This window comes from Ovis canadensis, chromosome X (assembly GCF_042477335.2).
Source record: "Ovis canadensis isolate MfBH-ARS-UI-01 breed Bighorn chromosome X, ARS-UI_OviCan_v2, whole genome shotgun sequence".
NCBI lineage: Eukaryota > Metazoa > Chordata > Mammalia > Artiodactyla > Bovidae > Ovis > Ovis canadensis.
Genome location: NC_091727.1, coordinates 83261850 through 83278757, shown reverse-complemented (window position 1 = coordinate 83278757; position 16908 = coordinate 83261850). Strand labels below are relative to the sequence as shown.

Genomic DNA, 16908 nt, shown 5'->3' with positions numbered 1-16908 from the left:
CATCAAGAAGTTCTTTAGTTCTTTGCTTTCTGCCATAAGGGTGGTGTCATCTGCATATCTGAGGTTATTGATATTTATCCCAGCAATCTTGATTCCAGCTTGTTCTTCATCAAGTCTGGCATTTTGCATGATGTACACTGCATGTAATTAAATAAACAGGGTGACAATATACAGCTTTGACATACTGCTTTCCCAATTTGAAACCAGTCTATTGTTCCATGTCCTGTTCTAAGTGTTGCTTCTTGACCTGCATACAGGTTCTGCAGGAGGTAATTAAGGTGGTTTAGTAGTCCCATCTTTTTAAGAATTTTCCACAGTTTGTTGTGATTCACAGAGTCAAACGTTTTAGTGTAGTCCATGAAGCAGAAGTTGATTTTTTTTTTAATTCTCTTGCTTTTTCTATGATCCAACAGATGTTGGCAATTTGATCTCTCTGGTTCCTCTGCCTTTTTTAACTCCATCTTGAACATCTGGAAGTTCACAGTTCATGTACTATAGAAGTCTGTCTGGCTTGGAGAATTTTGAGCATTACTTTGCTAGCATGTGAAATGAGTGCAATTGGGCAGTAGTCTGAACATTCTTTCGCATTGCCCTTCTTTGGCACTGAAATGAAAACTGATCTTTTCCAGTCCTGTGGCCACTGCTGAATTTTTTAAATTTGCTGGCATATTGAATGCAGCATTTTAACAGCATCATCTTTCAGGATTTGAAATAGCTCAGCTGGAATTCCATCACCTGCACTCTTTGTTCATAGTGATGTTTCCTAAGGCCCACTTGACTTTGCCCTCTAAGATGTATGGCTCTAGGTGAGTGATCAAACCATTGCGGTTATCTGTGTCATGAAGATCTTTTTGTATAGTTCTTCTGTGTACTCTTGCCACCTCTTCTTAGTATCTTCTACTTCTGTTAGGTGCATACTGTTACTGTCCTTATTGTGCTCATCTTTGTGTGAAATGTTCCCTTGGTATCTAATTTTCTTGAAGAAATCTCCAATCTTTCCTATTGTATTGTTTCCTTCTATTTCTTTGCATTGTTCACTTAGAAATCTTTCTTATCTCTTGTTGCTATTCTTTGGAACTCTCCATTCAGATGGGTATATCATTCCTTTTCTCCTTTGCCTTTTGCCTTTTTCTCAGTTATTTGTAAGGCCTCCTCAGACAAGCTCTTTTCCTCCTGAGCTGATCACAAATCAAAAAAAGATAATCATTTTGAAGTGTTATCTTCTCTTATTCTACACAACAACAACAAACCACTTCTTGGTTGGATTGTGATGTGCGACAAAAATTGGATTTTCCACAACAACCAGCTCAGTGGTTGAACTGAGATGAAGCTCCAAAGCACCTCCCCATGCCAAACTTGCACCAAGAAAAAAAAAAAAGGTATTAGTCACTGTTTGGTTGTCTACTGCCCATCTGATCCACTACAGCTTTCTGAATCTTGGCAAAACCATTAACATCTGAGAAGTGTGCTCAGCAAATTAAGGAGATGCACCAAAAACTGCAATGACTGCAGCTTGCATCAGTCAACAAAAAGGGCCCAGTTCTTCTCTGCAACAATGCCCGGCCACTTGTCATATAACCAAAGCTTCAAAAGTTGAATGAATTGGGCTATGAAGTTTTGCCTCATCTGCCATATTCACTTGACCTCTTGCAAACTGACTACCACTTCTTCAAGCACCTCAACAACTTTTTGCAGGGAAAATGCTTCCATGACCAGCAGCACACAGAAAAAGCTTTCCAAGAGTTCATCAAATCCTAAAGCACAGATTTTTTTTTTGCTACAGGAATAATCAAGCTTATTTCTCATTGGCAAAAATGTATTGATTGTAATGGTTCTTATTTTGATTAATAAAGATGTATTTGAGCCTAGATTTAAAATTCAGGGTCCAAAACTGCTATTACTTTTGCAGCAACCTAATAAAATCATGCATTTAAAAAATTCTGGGAGTGATCCATGAGCAGCAAAGAGGTCTGTGATACAATAAACGTTAAGAACCACTACCTATGGCAATCATGCCAATTCCATGGCTCTTGTCTGTGATCAATTTAAAAATAAGTACATAACCTAGTCCTAGCCATAAGGCATGAAAAGTCCACTTTGAAAGTGGGAGAAGGGAAAGGTGTGCCTCTGGGGAGTTTCCTCATCCTGCAGGAAGAGACTTGAGAAGACATAGCCCCTCTTTTTTGGACACAAATAAATAAGCACATAGCTCTTTGAAACCATAAGGGAAATGTGTCCAAGAAGAAGTTGACACTAGGATTGCAGAGAGGAGAGAGGACCTTGATGGCACTGTTAAGGTATTGAGCATTTTGCATCAAACTACAAATGCTCAAAAACAACCTACCAATGTAAACTATGGGTTTACAAAGTTGATTATAATGTGTTGTGATTTTGTTTTCCCAAAGTCCACATACATTAAAAAATTCACTAACTACTGATTAAAGGAGTGAAATCATCTATTTACTATTTCAGATAAATTTTGAGGGTCTGATACTGAAGAATCATAATAATGAACACCAATTCTCACTATACAATAAATTAAGTGTAGAAGTTATAATAAATGGTTCATCTAAAACTCTACAAAACCAAACTGATTTGCATATACCCAGATATCAACTTTTTCTGTGATTTGCTGCTTTATATGACAAATGCAAAGCATAAAAAACAATTTTGAGCTATAGAAAGTTATATTTGCGTCAACTTTACCCATCACAGATACAGATAATTAAGAACTAACTCTACTAATGTTACACACAGTTAAAGAGCAACATGTCCTCAAATTACTTACATCATCAGTGATACAAAGATATACAATCCTGTCTTGGCAGATGTAATGAAACAGATAACTGTAGAATAAAAGATATAAAACTTACTGTGGTTATGAGCAATATCTCTTTCACTTCTATCTTCTATCTATGTATAAGAAACTTTAGAACTGCCAACATGACCATATTATTTACAAATACTGTCTACTTTCCCTCTCGCCTATATACCTATTTCTCTCAAGTCAAACTTGATAGAAATAAATAAGAAATTAAAACAAGGTCTTTATCCTATCTAAATAGTGCAATATCATGCACATTATTCATAAAAATAATATCTAAGAAAGCATACTTGGACTGTTTTTGCTTTGCTGCACGACATGCCGGATCTTAGTTCCCTGAGCAGGGACTGAACCCAGGCCCCAGCAGGGAAAGCACTGAATCCTAACCACTGGATTGCTAGCGAAGTCTCAGATTCTTAAGGTTTGAACAAGAGATGACATCTGAAGGACACATAATTAAGATAAACACCCAAATGGGCCACACAGAGCAAACATTTTTTTCTACCAGATACTCAACAATGACATATATTTGGCATCGACTCAGAGCCAGTTACTGGGTTAGGTGCTGAGGATACAAATAAGCAAAATCATCAGTCCATGCCTTCAGAGAATGAAAGTGTAGGCAACTGTGGAACTGCATAGTAAGGAGGATGATAAAGAGTTAGAGGGGAGGGGAAGAGTTAAAGGCAATACATGGTGCTATAGGGATATAGAAGAGACACCTATATCTATATAGAGGAGTTTGGCAAAGGGTAACTGGAGGACATCCCGGAGCACATGTCTGAGCTGAACCTGAAGACCAAGTAAGAGATGGCAAGAAGAACAAGTGAAGACCAACAGGCTTTAGGGCTTCGAGATAAAACAGCGCATACTGGGTTTGAAAGTAAAATTAATTAACATGGCTAAAGTATAGAATGTACAGAACAAAAATAAATGGCTTCCACAAAGGAGGCTGTAAGTAAGCAAATACTTTCAAATCTTGTATAAGGTTTTCAAGTCTCACTATATCTATATAATCCTAAGATCAACGATCAAGCATCAAACGGTCTTAGCAAGGGGAGTGTGATCAGAACTGCCACAGAAAAGGATGCTTTGGCTAGAGTATGAGAATTAATCAAAAGGAGGAGCAGGCAGGAGACTACTAAGTAGAACACTGAAGGAAGCAAACTAAAGTACTATGGACAACGAAGAAGGAACAGATAAAAGAACTTGAGGACTGGCTATTGGGGTTGAGGCAGAGAGATAATTTGATTTTGCTTCCCAGATTTCTACTCTGGGCAAGTAGATACACAAGAGTAGCTGCTGAATTGTATCATTAATGTTCACATAGAGGTTTGATATGAATTATAAGGAGGTGTTGGAACTCAAATGTCTTCCTCCACCACTCTGAAACTGGTCACATCAACTCCACCAATCATTTCCACACTCCACATCCAGTGGCTCTCTCTGACACATTTGATACTGCTGACCACTTCCTTCCTCTAGAAACTGCTCTCTCTTCACTAGATTTTTTGACACCAGGCTTGCCTGGTTTATATGGTAATCTCTTTCCCTCTCTGTTGATGCTTTCCAGCATCCTCAGCCCCCTGCTTTTCTCACAAAGATTCCTTGGAGGGTGGCACCCACTTTCATGTTTTGCTGCTGATACCTGTTTTCAGCTAATACAATTACACTGATTTCCAAATCTAAATCTGACCTATCTCCTAGGCTCAAGGCCTGAACATGCTACTGTTGGCTAGACATATCTAACTAGACATACCATAGACAAACACAGCAGGTGCAAAAATAGAAGTCATCATTCCCCCTACAAAATTTGTTTCTACTAAACCACACTTTTTGCCTTTTCATACTTTTCATGGGGTTCTCAAGGACTTTGGAAGTTCTTTGGAAGGACGGATGCTGAAGCTGAAACTCCGATACTTTGGCCACCTGATGCAAATAACTGACTCATTGGAAAAGACCCTGATGCTGGGAAAGATTGAAGGCAGGAGGAGAAGGGGACAATATAGGATGAGATGGTTGGATGGCATCACCAACTTGATGTCCATGAGTTTGAGCAGGCCCCAGGAGTTGGTAATAAAACACGGAAGCCTGGTGTGCTGCAGTACATTGGGTTGCAAAGAGTCAGACACGACTGAGTGACTGGACTGAACTGAAACCACACTTAGAATTGATGCTTTCGAATTGTGGTGCTGGAGAAGATTCTTGAGAGTTCCTTGGACAGCAAGGAGATCAAACCAGTCAATCTTAAAGGAAATCAATCCTGAATACTCATTTAAAGTACTGATGCTAAAGATGAAGCTCCAATACTTTGGCCACCTGATGCAAACAGCTGACTCCTCGGAAAAAAACTGATGCTAGGAAAGATTGAAGGCAGAAGAAGAGGTCGACAGAGAGTGAGATGGTTGGATGACTTCACTGATTCAATGGATGTGAACTTGGGCCAACTCCAGGAGACAATGAGGGACAGGGAACCTGGCATGCTGCAGTCCACTGGGTAACAAAGAGTCAGACACAACTTGGTGACTGGACAACAACAACAAAACCACACTTCAGAGTACCTTGGCACAAAGACCATAGGAGGTAATGAGGTATGGTTGCTGCCATCAAGGAGCCTATAGTCAGGGGACAGAGACAAAAAAGGAAGATTGCAATTATAACACAGTGTCAGAAGTGCTATAATGAATAAATACAGGATACTATGCTGCTGCTAAGTCACTTCAGTCATGTCCGAGTCTGTGCAACCCCACAGATGGCAGCCTACCAGGCTCCCCTGTCCCTGGGATTCTCCAGGCAAGAACACCGGAGTGGGTTGCCATTTCCTTCTCCAATGCATGAAGGTGAAAAGTGAAAGTGAAGTCGCTCAGTCATGTCCTACCCTCAGCGACCCCATGGACTGCAGTCTTCCAGGCTCCTCCATCCATGGGATTTTCCAGGCAAGAGTACTAGAATGCGGTGCCATTGCCTTCTCTGACAAGATACTATGGAGACACATAAAAAGGGGGCACCTGGCACAGTCTTGGAGTTTTCAGGGGTTTCTAGAAGAGGAAACATAAGCTCAGGAAGACAAACTCAAATTTTGAAAAAGTAACAGCTATTGCAGAGGCTAAAAAGAGAGAACGAACCCAGAATTGATATGCACATAGCTAAGTATGGCTGAAGAACAAAACTGAGGGCTCAAGTAATGAGAGATGGGGCCAGAAGAGGCAAATCTTGAAGAATTTTTCAAGCTGAGTTAAGAAACTTTACCCTGAGTACCTGGTGAAGGAAGGGACATTATTAGAATCGCCCTTTTAGAAGGATTAAAGTGAAAATTAGAAAGTATTTCATTTGGGACATGTAAAAAGAGCAAAAATGTACCAGGGGACCTAGGAGGGGAAGGACATTCCAAGATGCAAGATCAAAAATATATATATACCAAAGCTTAAAATAACATAGATTGGTCTGGGAATGACAAAGATATCTATAGAGACAAAGATGGAAAAGTCAGAAATAGACAAAATAATGAAGGCTTAGTTTGGGTTTTAAGCAAGAAAGTATAATCTTAGGAATGTTAAATACAGATTTAAGGAGGGATCAACTAGAAGCAGAAAGACCAGTTGTGGTTTAGTCGCTCAGTCATGTCCAACTGTTTGCAACACCATGGACTGTAGCCCACCAGGCTCCTCTGTCCATGGAACTCTCCAGGCAAGAATGCTGGAGTGGGTTGTCATTTCCTTCTCCAGGAGACCTTCCTGACCCAGGGATCAAACCTGTGTCTCCTGTGCTGCAGGTGATCTGCATTGCAGATGGATTCCTTACTGACTGAGCCACCAAGGGAGCCGAAAAACCAGTTAGGAGGAGGTCATTAGGAATGAGAAACAATGAATGTCTGAGCAAACACTATGATGAATGTGGAGAGAGGAGACTAAAATACCTCTTGTAGCAGAATGGCAAAGATTTGGTGAAGAAGTCAAATGTGATTCTGAAGTTTTAAGCTTAGCCAGCTGAATGACTGGTGATGCTATTAATGAAAGAAATAGCAAGAAGAAGGTCAGATTTCAGGAAAAAATTATTTTCATACAGTAAAATGGAACTTTTTCTTTTGGTATACAGTGATAACACTGGAAAAGACCCTGATGTTGGGAAAGATTGAAGGCAGGAGGAGAAGGGAATGACAGAGGATGATGGTTGGATGGCATCACCAACTCAATGGACATGAGTTTGAGTAAGCTCCGGGAGTTGGTGATGGACAGGGAAGCCTGGCATGCTGCAGTCCATGGGGTCACAAAGAGTCGGAAATGACTGAGTGAAGTGAACTGACTGAAATAAAAGATATGTTTGATTGGGATAATGGAACATGATTATAGGAAAGAAACCAAGGTAGAAGCTTAAAAAGAAAGAAACAACTCAGTGACGGATACTTACTCCAAATGAGACCAGGTAGGACTGGGTAAGGATGTAGGTAGAAAGACACAGCAGATAAGTAACATTGCTTTCTTGCAGTATAACCACATTTTCATTGGATTACATAGCCAACTTCCCTTAGAGTTAGATATGGCTATGTGATAAGTTCTGCCTGATAAAATGTGAGTGGAAGGTATATATCCTGCTTCCCAGTCTTGCCTCTAAAAAGATGACACATGCTTTCCCTGAGCATTTTCCTGGGAACTGACTAGAAACACGATCGTTAAGCCCAGCAAATTTTTTAAGAAACCCTGAAGCCATACTCACGAGCAACCGGAGTCATTTAACCCCTAGGTAATTTCTCAGACCCTAAACTACACCAGAGAGTAGTAGACTACGGAACCTGTGCAGTTCCCAAAGATGACAAACTCACTAATACCCATTTTGGACGTGGCCACAGAGGATAATGTACCAGGAGGAGCCTCTGGGAGAACAAAGGGAGAAAAGATGAAGAAATTCTTCATGCAAAGCAGAACCACTCCTGGGTCAGAACAGGAGTCTCTGAAATTACTGTGTGGTAGTTATTTGAATACTGCTGGGAAGCAGTGACATCTGCATGTCAATAGGCCACAGGAGTCATCTCTGGGTATGACGGAGAGGACTGTATCACCCAGACTGTCTGGACCTGGAGCTGGACAAAGCGATCAGATAAATCTTTGGGGCCACTTCCTGCAGAGAGGAAGTGTGTTTTTTGGGAAGAAGAGCACATCCAAATATTTTGGAGGCCCGGAAGAGTAGACTAGAAGATTGTGAGCTATCTCCTGATACCCTAGAATTTCTTCCAGAGTAATGGAGTTCTAGCTGAGCACATGGCTACATAGCTAGAAATGACAAATTTTAGTCTCCATTTCCAGCTAGGTTAGCTGCATAATGATGTAGTGAACAATACTATCAGCCACTTCTGGAATGTGCCTTAAAAAATACCAGAGCTGAAGAAGCTGCCTTGGCCAGAATTCCAAGGCACTAACTGAAACTGGCAGAGCCACTCCAACAGTCCCGAAGTCTTCACCTCTGGGCTATCTCATAAATTAACACTGTCTTTTAGGGTCTCTCTGTTGCAGTAGCTTACACTAAATCCTAAATGATATAAGGAGTTAGTTCTGGAAACCAACAAGGACCTCCTACTGAGATAGGGTCTAAGGAAATTAGGATGAGTTAGGTAGCAAAAGATTTTTAAGTATTAAGGAGGAAGGCTGAGGCAATATTTATGATTACTAAGATTTCCCACCTATGCCCCCTTCAATTCATTCTCCAATCAGCCACAACAGTGATCTTTCTAAAGCAAAACCTTACCATGTCACACCCCAGCTGGAAACGTTCAATGCCTTCCCATTGCCCACTGCGTAATGTACAACCCCTTAACATGGCCTATGAGGCCCTATAGGACTTCTCTTCTGTCAATCTCTCTAGCTTTATTTTCATGACGTTGTGCACCAGTCACAGAGAATCACCCGAAGTTCACTAAATATGCATTATGAGCTCATGTCTCCATACTTCTCTACCAGCTGTTCCTTCTACCTGCAATACCACCCCCTACCCACTACTTTCTACTCTCTACTGTGATTATCTATGAATTTGACCATCTCCTTCATTAAACTATAACCTCCATTAAACAACGAGGACAAATACTGAGTAATTTCATGTATCTCCAGCACCACCAAAGTGTCTGGTGACAGTTAAGTGCTCAGTAAATATTTACAGAAAGAATGAACAAATAATTATTATTTATCATAACTATATCAAGTTTCACATATCCTAGAGCTCTATAGCAGAATCACTTTTATATCTAACATTTCCATATTGTTCTTTAAAATACAAGTAACACTTAGGTGACAGAATAAAATAATTTTAGCTAAATTTAAAATTAATAGAACCAGACATTTTCTAAGCTGGTAAAGATTATTGTTCTGTCAGCTTATTAAAATTATCTACTGAGAAGCTTGCTTTTCTAGTTTTCTACTGTTCTGAGTATAATAATATAATTCATTTCTTTTACCCGCTACCCACACAAAGCAGAACTCACTTGCCATGTGAGTACGTTAGTTTGTTATTTTCAGAAGGTATCTTAGCCAGAATCTGCTCTGTCACCTCCAGGAAGTTGCCTCCACACCAAGCATGTTTGGCAAGGATAGTGGTTCCCCTGGCAACAACAGCAAAAAGAATGGCCATGGCTTCAATCTATCAAAAAGAAAAAAAAAAAAGAAACATAAGATTTAGAATATTTCTTTGATATAACCTTTCAAAAGTAACTTACTATCTATCATTTACCAACATCCATCCATCCATCCATGACAATATTGACCAAGGCACTGTAAGAGTAAACAGAACAGACTTAACAAGGTCACAGTCTTGTGACCTACAAGCCTAAAACATACTGATGTGCATTCAAATACAGAGACAAATCAAATGGATACACATATATATATATACACTTTTATGTATATGTGTGTATACAATGCAATGCATATGATACATACATACACACACAATTACATTGATAGATAGGTTGCATTTGCAAATTATACAGCACAAATTGATTATCACCCTCTGAAAAGCAATGACCATAGATGGCAAAGGGACAGAAAGAGTCTTCATTCTTTAATGAAGTGATCTCATCTTGAAAATTTATCCTAGGGAAATAGTTCAATAAAAGTTAGATTCTAGATTTACAAATACATGTATTATCAATAATAATAGCCCATATGTATTAAGTACTTACTATATGCCAGGCACAATTTTAAACACTTCACATTTATTAACTCATTTAATCCTTACATCAATTAAATTAATACACTACTATGACATTTACAGTAAAATGAGGAAACTTAAGGATAGATGACTTACATAATTTATCCAGAATTACAGAACTAAAATTACAGTGACAAAAGTTGTGATTTAAACTGAGGAAGTATGATTCTAGTACCCACAATTTTATCTCTACACTGTATACTGCCTCTACTATGAAGGCATTAACCATCACAGGAACAAAGTGAAAACAACCCAAATCTTCCACAAGAGAGGAATGGTTCTATAAATTATTGTAAGATCTTTTATAAACAAAATATTTCAAAAACAGTACAGCATGAGTTTAAGACTATAGTAATACCTGGGAGATACTGTAGGTTCAGTTCTAGACTACCACAATAAAGCAAATATAACAATAAAACAAGTAACATGAGCTTTTTGCTTTCCCAATGTATACAGAAGATATGTTTATAATATGCTATAGTCTACTAAGTGTGCAATAGCATTATATCTTATATCAATATTCATGTCTTAAATAAAAAATACTTAATTGCTAAAAAATGCTAACCATCATGGAGCCTTCAGCAAGTCATAATCGTAACATCTGAGATGACTGATCACAGATCACCATAACAAATAAAATGAAAAAGTTTGAAATATTGCAAGAATTATTAAAATGTTACACAGAGACATGAAATGTAGAAAATATTACTGGAAAAGTGATGCTGATAGACCTGTTCAATGCAGGGTCGCTACAAACCTTTGATTTGTTAAAAAAAAAAAAAAGCAAAATCCATGAAGCACAATAAAGCATACTTCAATAAAAAGAGGTTTGTGTGTATTTTCCTCATATTTATGAATTTATACTATCTTTCCCCACAGAACAGTCAGGTTTCTCTTATTTAATGCCATAAACTTATAAAAGGGATGAACGAATGTCTTCCTATTCTTCAGCTAATTCTTCAACCTAATGTTATTTGTTAACATGCTCCATTTCATCCAATAAGCCAGAGTCATCCTGGGTGGCAGAGTGAGAATCCCTTATTAAAAATTCAAATCCCTGGTACAATCTCCTGAAATTCTGTTCAAGTACGCCTGAGGTAGGGTCCTGAAATATACATTTAAGCCAACCCAGTCTGGATGCAGGTGATTCACAGGACCACATTTTGTGAAACGCAGCAATTATATTGAGGTGAGGGATTCCCTCTTGGAATGTCCTTGGTAAGAAGGATAGTATACAGAAGTGCTCATCTGTCTTTTGAGCTGAACTCCTCTTGAGGTCTCTTCATTTCACTCTCTAGATGAAAGTGTTTCAAGGGTTGTGTTCTCAGCCATCTTCTTTCTGGATTTCTCCAAACACATAAGTAGTAGCATGTCTTAATTTCCAAATGACTCTCTCATACATCATATCCCTTGATTCTAAAAGCCTCAACTGGCGGAGGAATAGGACGGGGAGACCACTTTCTCCCCCACAAATTCATCAAAAGATCATTTGAATGCTGAGCAACTTCCACAAAACAACTTCTGAACGCTGGCAGAGGACACCAGGCACCCAGAAAGGCAGCCCATTCTCTTCGAAAGGAGGTAGGACAAAATATAATAGACAAAAAGAGAGACAAGAGTCTGGGACAGAGACCCATCCCGGGGAGGGAGTCGTGAAGGAGGAGAAGTTTCCAAACATCAGGAAACCCTCTCAATGGCAGGTCTGTGGGGAGTTTGGAATCTCAGAGGGCAACATAACCGGGAGAAAGAAAAAGAAAACTCACAGAATACAAGCCTAACTGCAACTGCCAGTGGAAGAAGTAGCCCAGATGCTCGCGTCTGCCAGCAGGGAGCAGGTGCTGAACAGGGAGGCGCAGGCTGCACTGCTTAGGGTAAGGACCAGGCCTGAATGCCCTGAGGGCAATCTGAGGGAGCTAAGGTGAGACAGCAAGCCAAACCATGGGGTAGCCAGAAAGAGAGCAAAAAAGAGAGAGAGAGAACTTTCCCACAAAAAGCTCTAACCTGAGGCACAGCCTGGGCAGCTTCACAGAACAAAGAACTGAATGATCACCAAAGGAGTGCTGGCTGGCTGCGGACCGGCCCCTCACCCACTGGAGGCAGAGAGGCAGGCATGCAACAGCCATAGCCCAAAGGCGAGGGGCCATCTCAGTCCCAGAGACAGCATCCTCCACCAAACTGTGAGCAGGCTCCCAGATGCTAACCACGTCTTCCTGGGATCCTGGATGGTTGACATCTGCCAGGAGGGTCCCAGTCAGAGGAGACATATGGCACAACTGCAACGGTGCTCTTGCAGTGCACCTGGGAAACCAAGGTGCCAGGACCAGGGAGGAGATTAAGATGAACAGCCCACATGGGACAGTGCGTTCACTAAAAACCTGGTCACCTGAGCTGCTCGGACCTGGGAAGGGCACAAAACGCACGCCCAACCAAGTCTGTGCCTTTGTGGAGTACCCGAAAACCTGAACCTGAGCAGCTTAGACCTGGGAAGTTCACAAAAACGCAGGGCCCACTTTGGACAGTTCCCCTGCAGAGCAACCTGGAGCCTGAGCAGTATAGACTGGGAAAGCACAGGCCATCGTGAGCTGGGGCAAACCCCATGTGGTCTATACACTGCGAGCACTCCCCAAACATGGCAGTGATATTTGTTTGCCGTGTTCCTCCCTCCCCACAACACAACTGAACAAGTGAGCCTAAAGAAGTGACCACCGTCGCCTGCTTCTGTCGGCAGAAATTACACTGAAGAGACTTGAAGCCAAAATAAAGAAAGAACAAGGAGCCACTCTAAAAGTGACAGGTGCAACAGATTAAAACCTTTAGTTAGCATTGCCTAAGCACTGGAAGGGGCCTATAGACCTTGAGAAGAAGTATAAGCTGGAACAAGGACTATCTGAAACTGAACTGACCCCACACTGCCCTCAGCATCTCCAGACAAATTCCTAGATATATTTTACTATAACATTTTTTAACTTTTTTAAAATTTGTTTTATTTTTAAATTCTTTATTACTCCCTTTTCATTTTTATAATCTACTATCACCTTGCAAAACAAGACTATTTTTAAAGCAAATTTCACATATATTTTTCATAATTTTTGTTACTTTGTTTTGTATTCTTAATATTGTATTATTGAGAGTCTAACCTCTACTCTAAATTTTTAATCTTTGCTTTTTGGTATTTGTTATCAATTTTGCACCTTTAAGAATCTAATCTTCAGTACCCATTTTTACTTAGGGGTGTGATTACTGGCTTGATTCCTCTCTCCCCTTTTGACTCTCCTTTTTTTCCCACAGGTCACCTCTATCTCCTCCCTCCCCCTTCTCTTCTCTACCCAACTTTGTGAATCTCTTTGGGCATTCCAGGCTGTGGTGAGCACATAGGGAATTGATTACTGGCTAGATGGCTCTCTCCGCTTTTGACTCCCTCCCTTCTCCTCCTGGTCACTTCTGTCTCCCTCATCCCTCTTCTCTTCTCCATGCAACTCTGTGAACCTCTCTGGGTGTCCCCCACTGTGGAGAAGCTTTTCACCATTAATCTAGATGTTTTATCATCATTGCTGTATAGATGGAGAATTCTTGAGGCTACTGTAAGAATAAGACTGAAAGCCAGGGGCAGGAGGCTTAAATCCAAAACTTGAGAACACCAGAGAACTCCTGACTCCAGGGAACATTAATCAACAAGAGCTCATCCAAAAGCCTCCTTACCTACACTGAAACCAAGCTCCACCCAAGAGCCAACAAGTTCCAGAGCAAGACATACCAAGCTAATTCTCCAGCAACGCAGGAACACAGCCCTGAGCATTAATATACAGATGGCCAAAAGTCACACTAAACCCACAGACATCCCAAAAATCACTACTGGACACTTCATTGCACTCCAGAGAGAAGAGATCCAGCTCCACCCACCAGAACACGGACGCAGGCTTCCCTAACCAGGAAACCTTGACAAGCCGCTAGTCCAACCCCATCCACAGGGAGGAACCTCCACAAAAAAGAGGAACCACAAACTTCCAGCCTACAGAAAGGCCACCCCCAAACACAGCAATAAACAAAATGAAAAGGCAGAGAAATAGTCAGCAGGTAAATGAACATTATAAATGCCCACCAAACCAAACAAAAAAGGAAGAGATAGGGAGTCTACCTGAAAAAGAATTCAGGATAATTACAGTAAAGGTGATCCAAAATCTTCAAAACAAAATGGAGTTACAGATAAACAGACTAGATACAGGGATTGAGAAGATGCAAGAAATGTTTAACAAGGATCTAACAGAAATAAAAAAAAGTCAATCAATAATGAATAATGCAATAACAGAGGTCAAAAGCGTCTGGAGGGAACCAACAGTAAATAACTGAGGCAGAGGATAGAATAAGTGAGGTGGAAGATAGAATGGTGGCATTAAATGAAGCATAGAGGAAAAAAGGAAAAAGAATTAAAAGAAACGAGGACAACCTCAGAGACCTCTGGGACAATGTTAAATGCCCCAACATTCAAATCATAGGAGTCCCAGAAGAAGACAAAAAGAAAGGCCATGAGAAAATACTTGAGGAGATAACAGTTGAAACACTTTCTAACACCATACACAAAACTAAACTCAAAATGGATTAAAGATCTCAATGTAAGACTAGAAACTATAAATCTCCTAGAGGAAAACACAGGCAAAACACTCTCCAACATAAATCACAGCAGGATCCTCTATGACCCACCTCCCAGAATATTGGAAATAAAAGCAAAAATAAACAAATGGGGCCTAATTAAACTTAACAGTTTTACACAAAGAAGCAAACTATAAGCAAGGTGAAAGACAGCCTTCAGAAAGGGAGAAAATAATAGCAAACAAAGCAACTGACAAAGAATTAATCTCAAAAACATACAAGCAGCTCCTGCAGCTCAATTCCAGAAAAATATACAACCAAACAGAAATTTCTCCAAATAAGACTAACACATGAAAAGATGCTCAACATCACTCATTATCAGAGAAATGTACATCAAAACCAGAAATGCAAAATCAAAATGAGGTACCATCTCACACCAGTCAGAATGGCTGCTATCAAAAAGTCTACAATGAATGCTGGAGAGGGTGCGGAGAAAAGAGGACACTCTTACACTGTTGGTGGGAATGCAAACTAGTACAGCCACTATGGAGAACAGTGTGGAGATTCCTTAAAAAACTGGAAATAGAATCGCCATACGACCCAGCAATCCCACTGCTGAGCACACACACCGAGGAAACCTAAATTGAAAGAGACACGTGTTACCCCAATGTTCACTGCGGCACTGTTTACAATATCTAGGACTTGGAGGCAACCTAGATGTCCATCAGCAGATGAATGGATAAGAAAGCTCCGGTATACAATGGACTATTACTCAGCTATTAAAAAGAATGCATTTGAATCAGTTCTAACGAGGTGGATGAAACTGGAGCCTATTATAGAGAGTGAAATAAGTCAGAAAGAAAAACACCAATACAGTATATTAACGCATATATGTGGAATTTAGAAATATGGTAATGATGACCCTATATGAGAGATAGCAAAAGAGACACAGATGTAAAGAACAGACTTTTGGACTCTGTGGGAGAAGAAGAGGGTGGGAAAATTTAAGAGAATAACACTGAAACATATATGTTATCATATGTGAAATAGATTGCCAGTCCAGGTTCGATGCATGAGACAGGGAGCTCAGGGCCAGCGCACTGGGATGACCCTGAGGGATGAAACAGGGAGGGAGGTGGGATGGGGGTTCAGGATGGGAACACATGTATACCCATGGCTGATTCATGTCAATGTATAGCAAAAACTACTACAGTATTGTAAAGAATTAGCCTCCAATTAAAATAATTATTTTTTTTAAAGCTTGATCTCTAACATGCTCCAGGTACTGGTCCATTTCTTAAAATCATTTACACACTATCACTGCATCTCTATCTCCTTGTAGTTCTTCAGCTTCCTATAATCTGACTTTTGCTCTCAACACTCCAGAAAACCATGCCTGTGAAGAGCACCAACAGCCTCTACATAGCAAAATTCTGTATTCACTTCTCTAGTCTCACCTCAATTGATCTCTCAAGAATACTCAACACAGCTAAATAACCCTCCTTCTGGAAACACTCCTACAGGTCTGGCTGCTCCTTCTGTCTCCCTGCTGAATCCTCCTCTGCTAGCTGACCTCTAAATGCTGACTTCCCATGGGGACTGGTTCTGCACTCTCTTAACCCTAGATAAGCTCATCTAGACCTGCAATAATAAACATGCATTTTTTGCTGAAGACACATTGCATACAGAAAAAAACGAAAGGCATAACTACAGCTGAGGGACAAACCAAAGACAAAACCCAAGGTATACCAAATAGTTGAGGCAAAGGTAGATGAATAGAGACCCACAAAGAAGACAGAGGAGGACCAACCAGGAAAGTAAGAGGAAAGCCAGGAAAGTGTGGTGATCTTGAAGCCAAAGGCGGCGGGGGGCGGGGGGGGGACAAAACAAAACTTCAAGAAGGAACAAGTGTCACCTCCCAGCTCCGTTCACTGATAACATTAGGACTGTAAAACAGTCACTGAATTTTTACAAGGAAGGAGGCCATTGGTAAGGGTCGGAGAGACATGCTGTGGAATGGAACAAAAACACAAGAGAAACAGTGATGACAAATCATATGGTCCCTGAGACAAAGAGATGAAAATGCAGCAGCCTTAAAGAAGAAAACTGACTTTAGCAACAATACAAAAATATCTAGGGTCTTAGTGGATCATAAGTTGTTTATGAAGGGTTATGAGGTAATTGCTTAAAATGCTTATGCTTATGAAATCTTAAAATTACATTAAGTAACAGGGTGTCTTGATTTCTTTAAGTACTCTTGCCATTATGCCCTGTGTTGATTAGAACGCATGCATAATACTGAG

The 16908-nt window shown here is 40.3% G+C and overlaps 1 protein-coding gene across 8 annotated transcripts in view; it reads right to left on the bottom strand.

Annotated features, from left to right (window-relative positions):
* VAMP7 (vesicle associated membrane protein 7) overlaps positions 1-16908 on the bottom strand; it is a 282802-nt gene that overhangs the window by 65973 nt on the left and 199921 nt on the right. For 6 of the 8 annotated variants that reach the window (XM_070291950.1, XM_070291947.1, XM_070291946.1 and 3 more), the window contains exons 2-3: positions 9294-9448; positions 2789-2846 (exon numbers count right to left, since the gene is read on the bottom strand). In XM_070291950.1, coding sequence (XP_070148051.1) covers positions 2789-2846; positions 9294-9439 — 204 coding nt within the window. In that variant the 5' untranslated portion in view covers positions 9440-9448. The remainder of the gene's footprint in view (positions 1-2788; positions 2847-9293; positions 9449-16908) is intronic. The other 2 variants (XM_070291951.1, XM_070291948.1) reach the window with 1 other exon arrangement.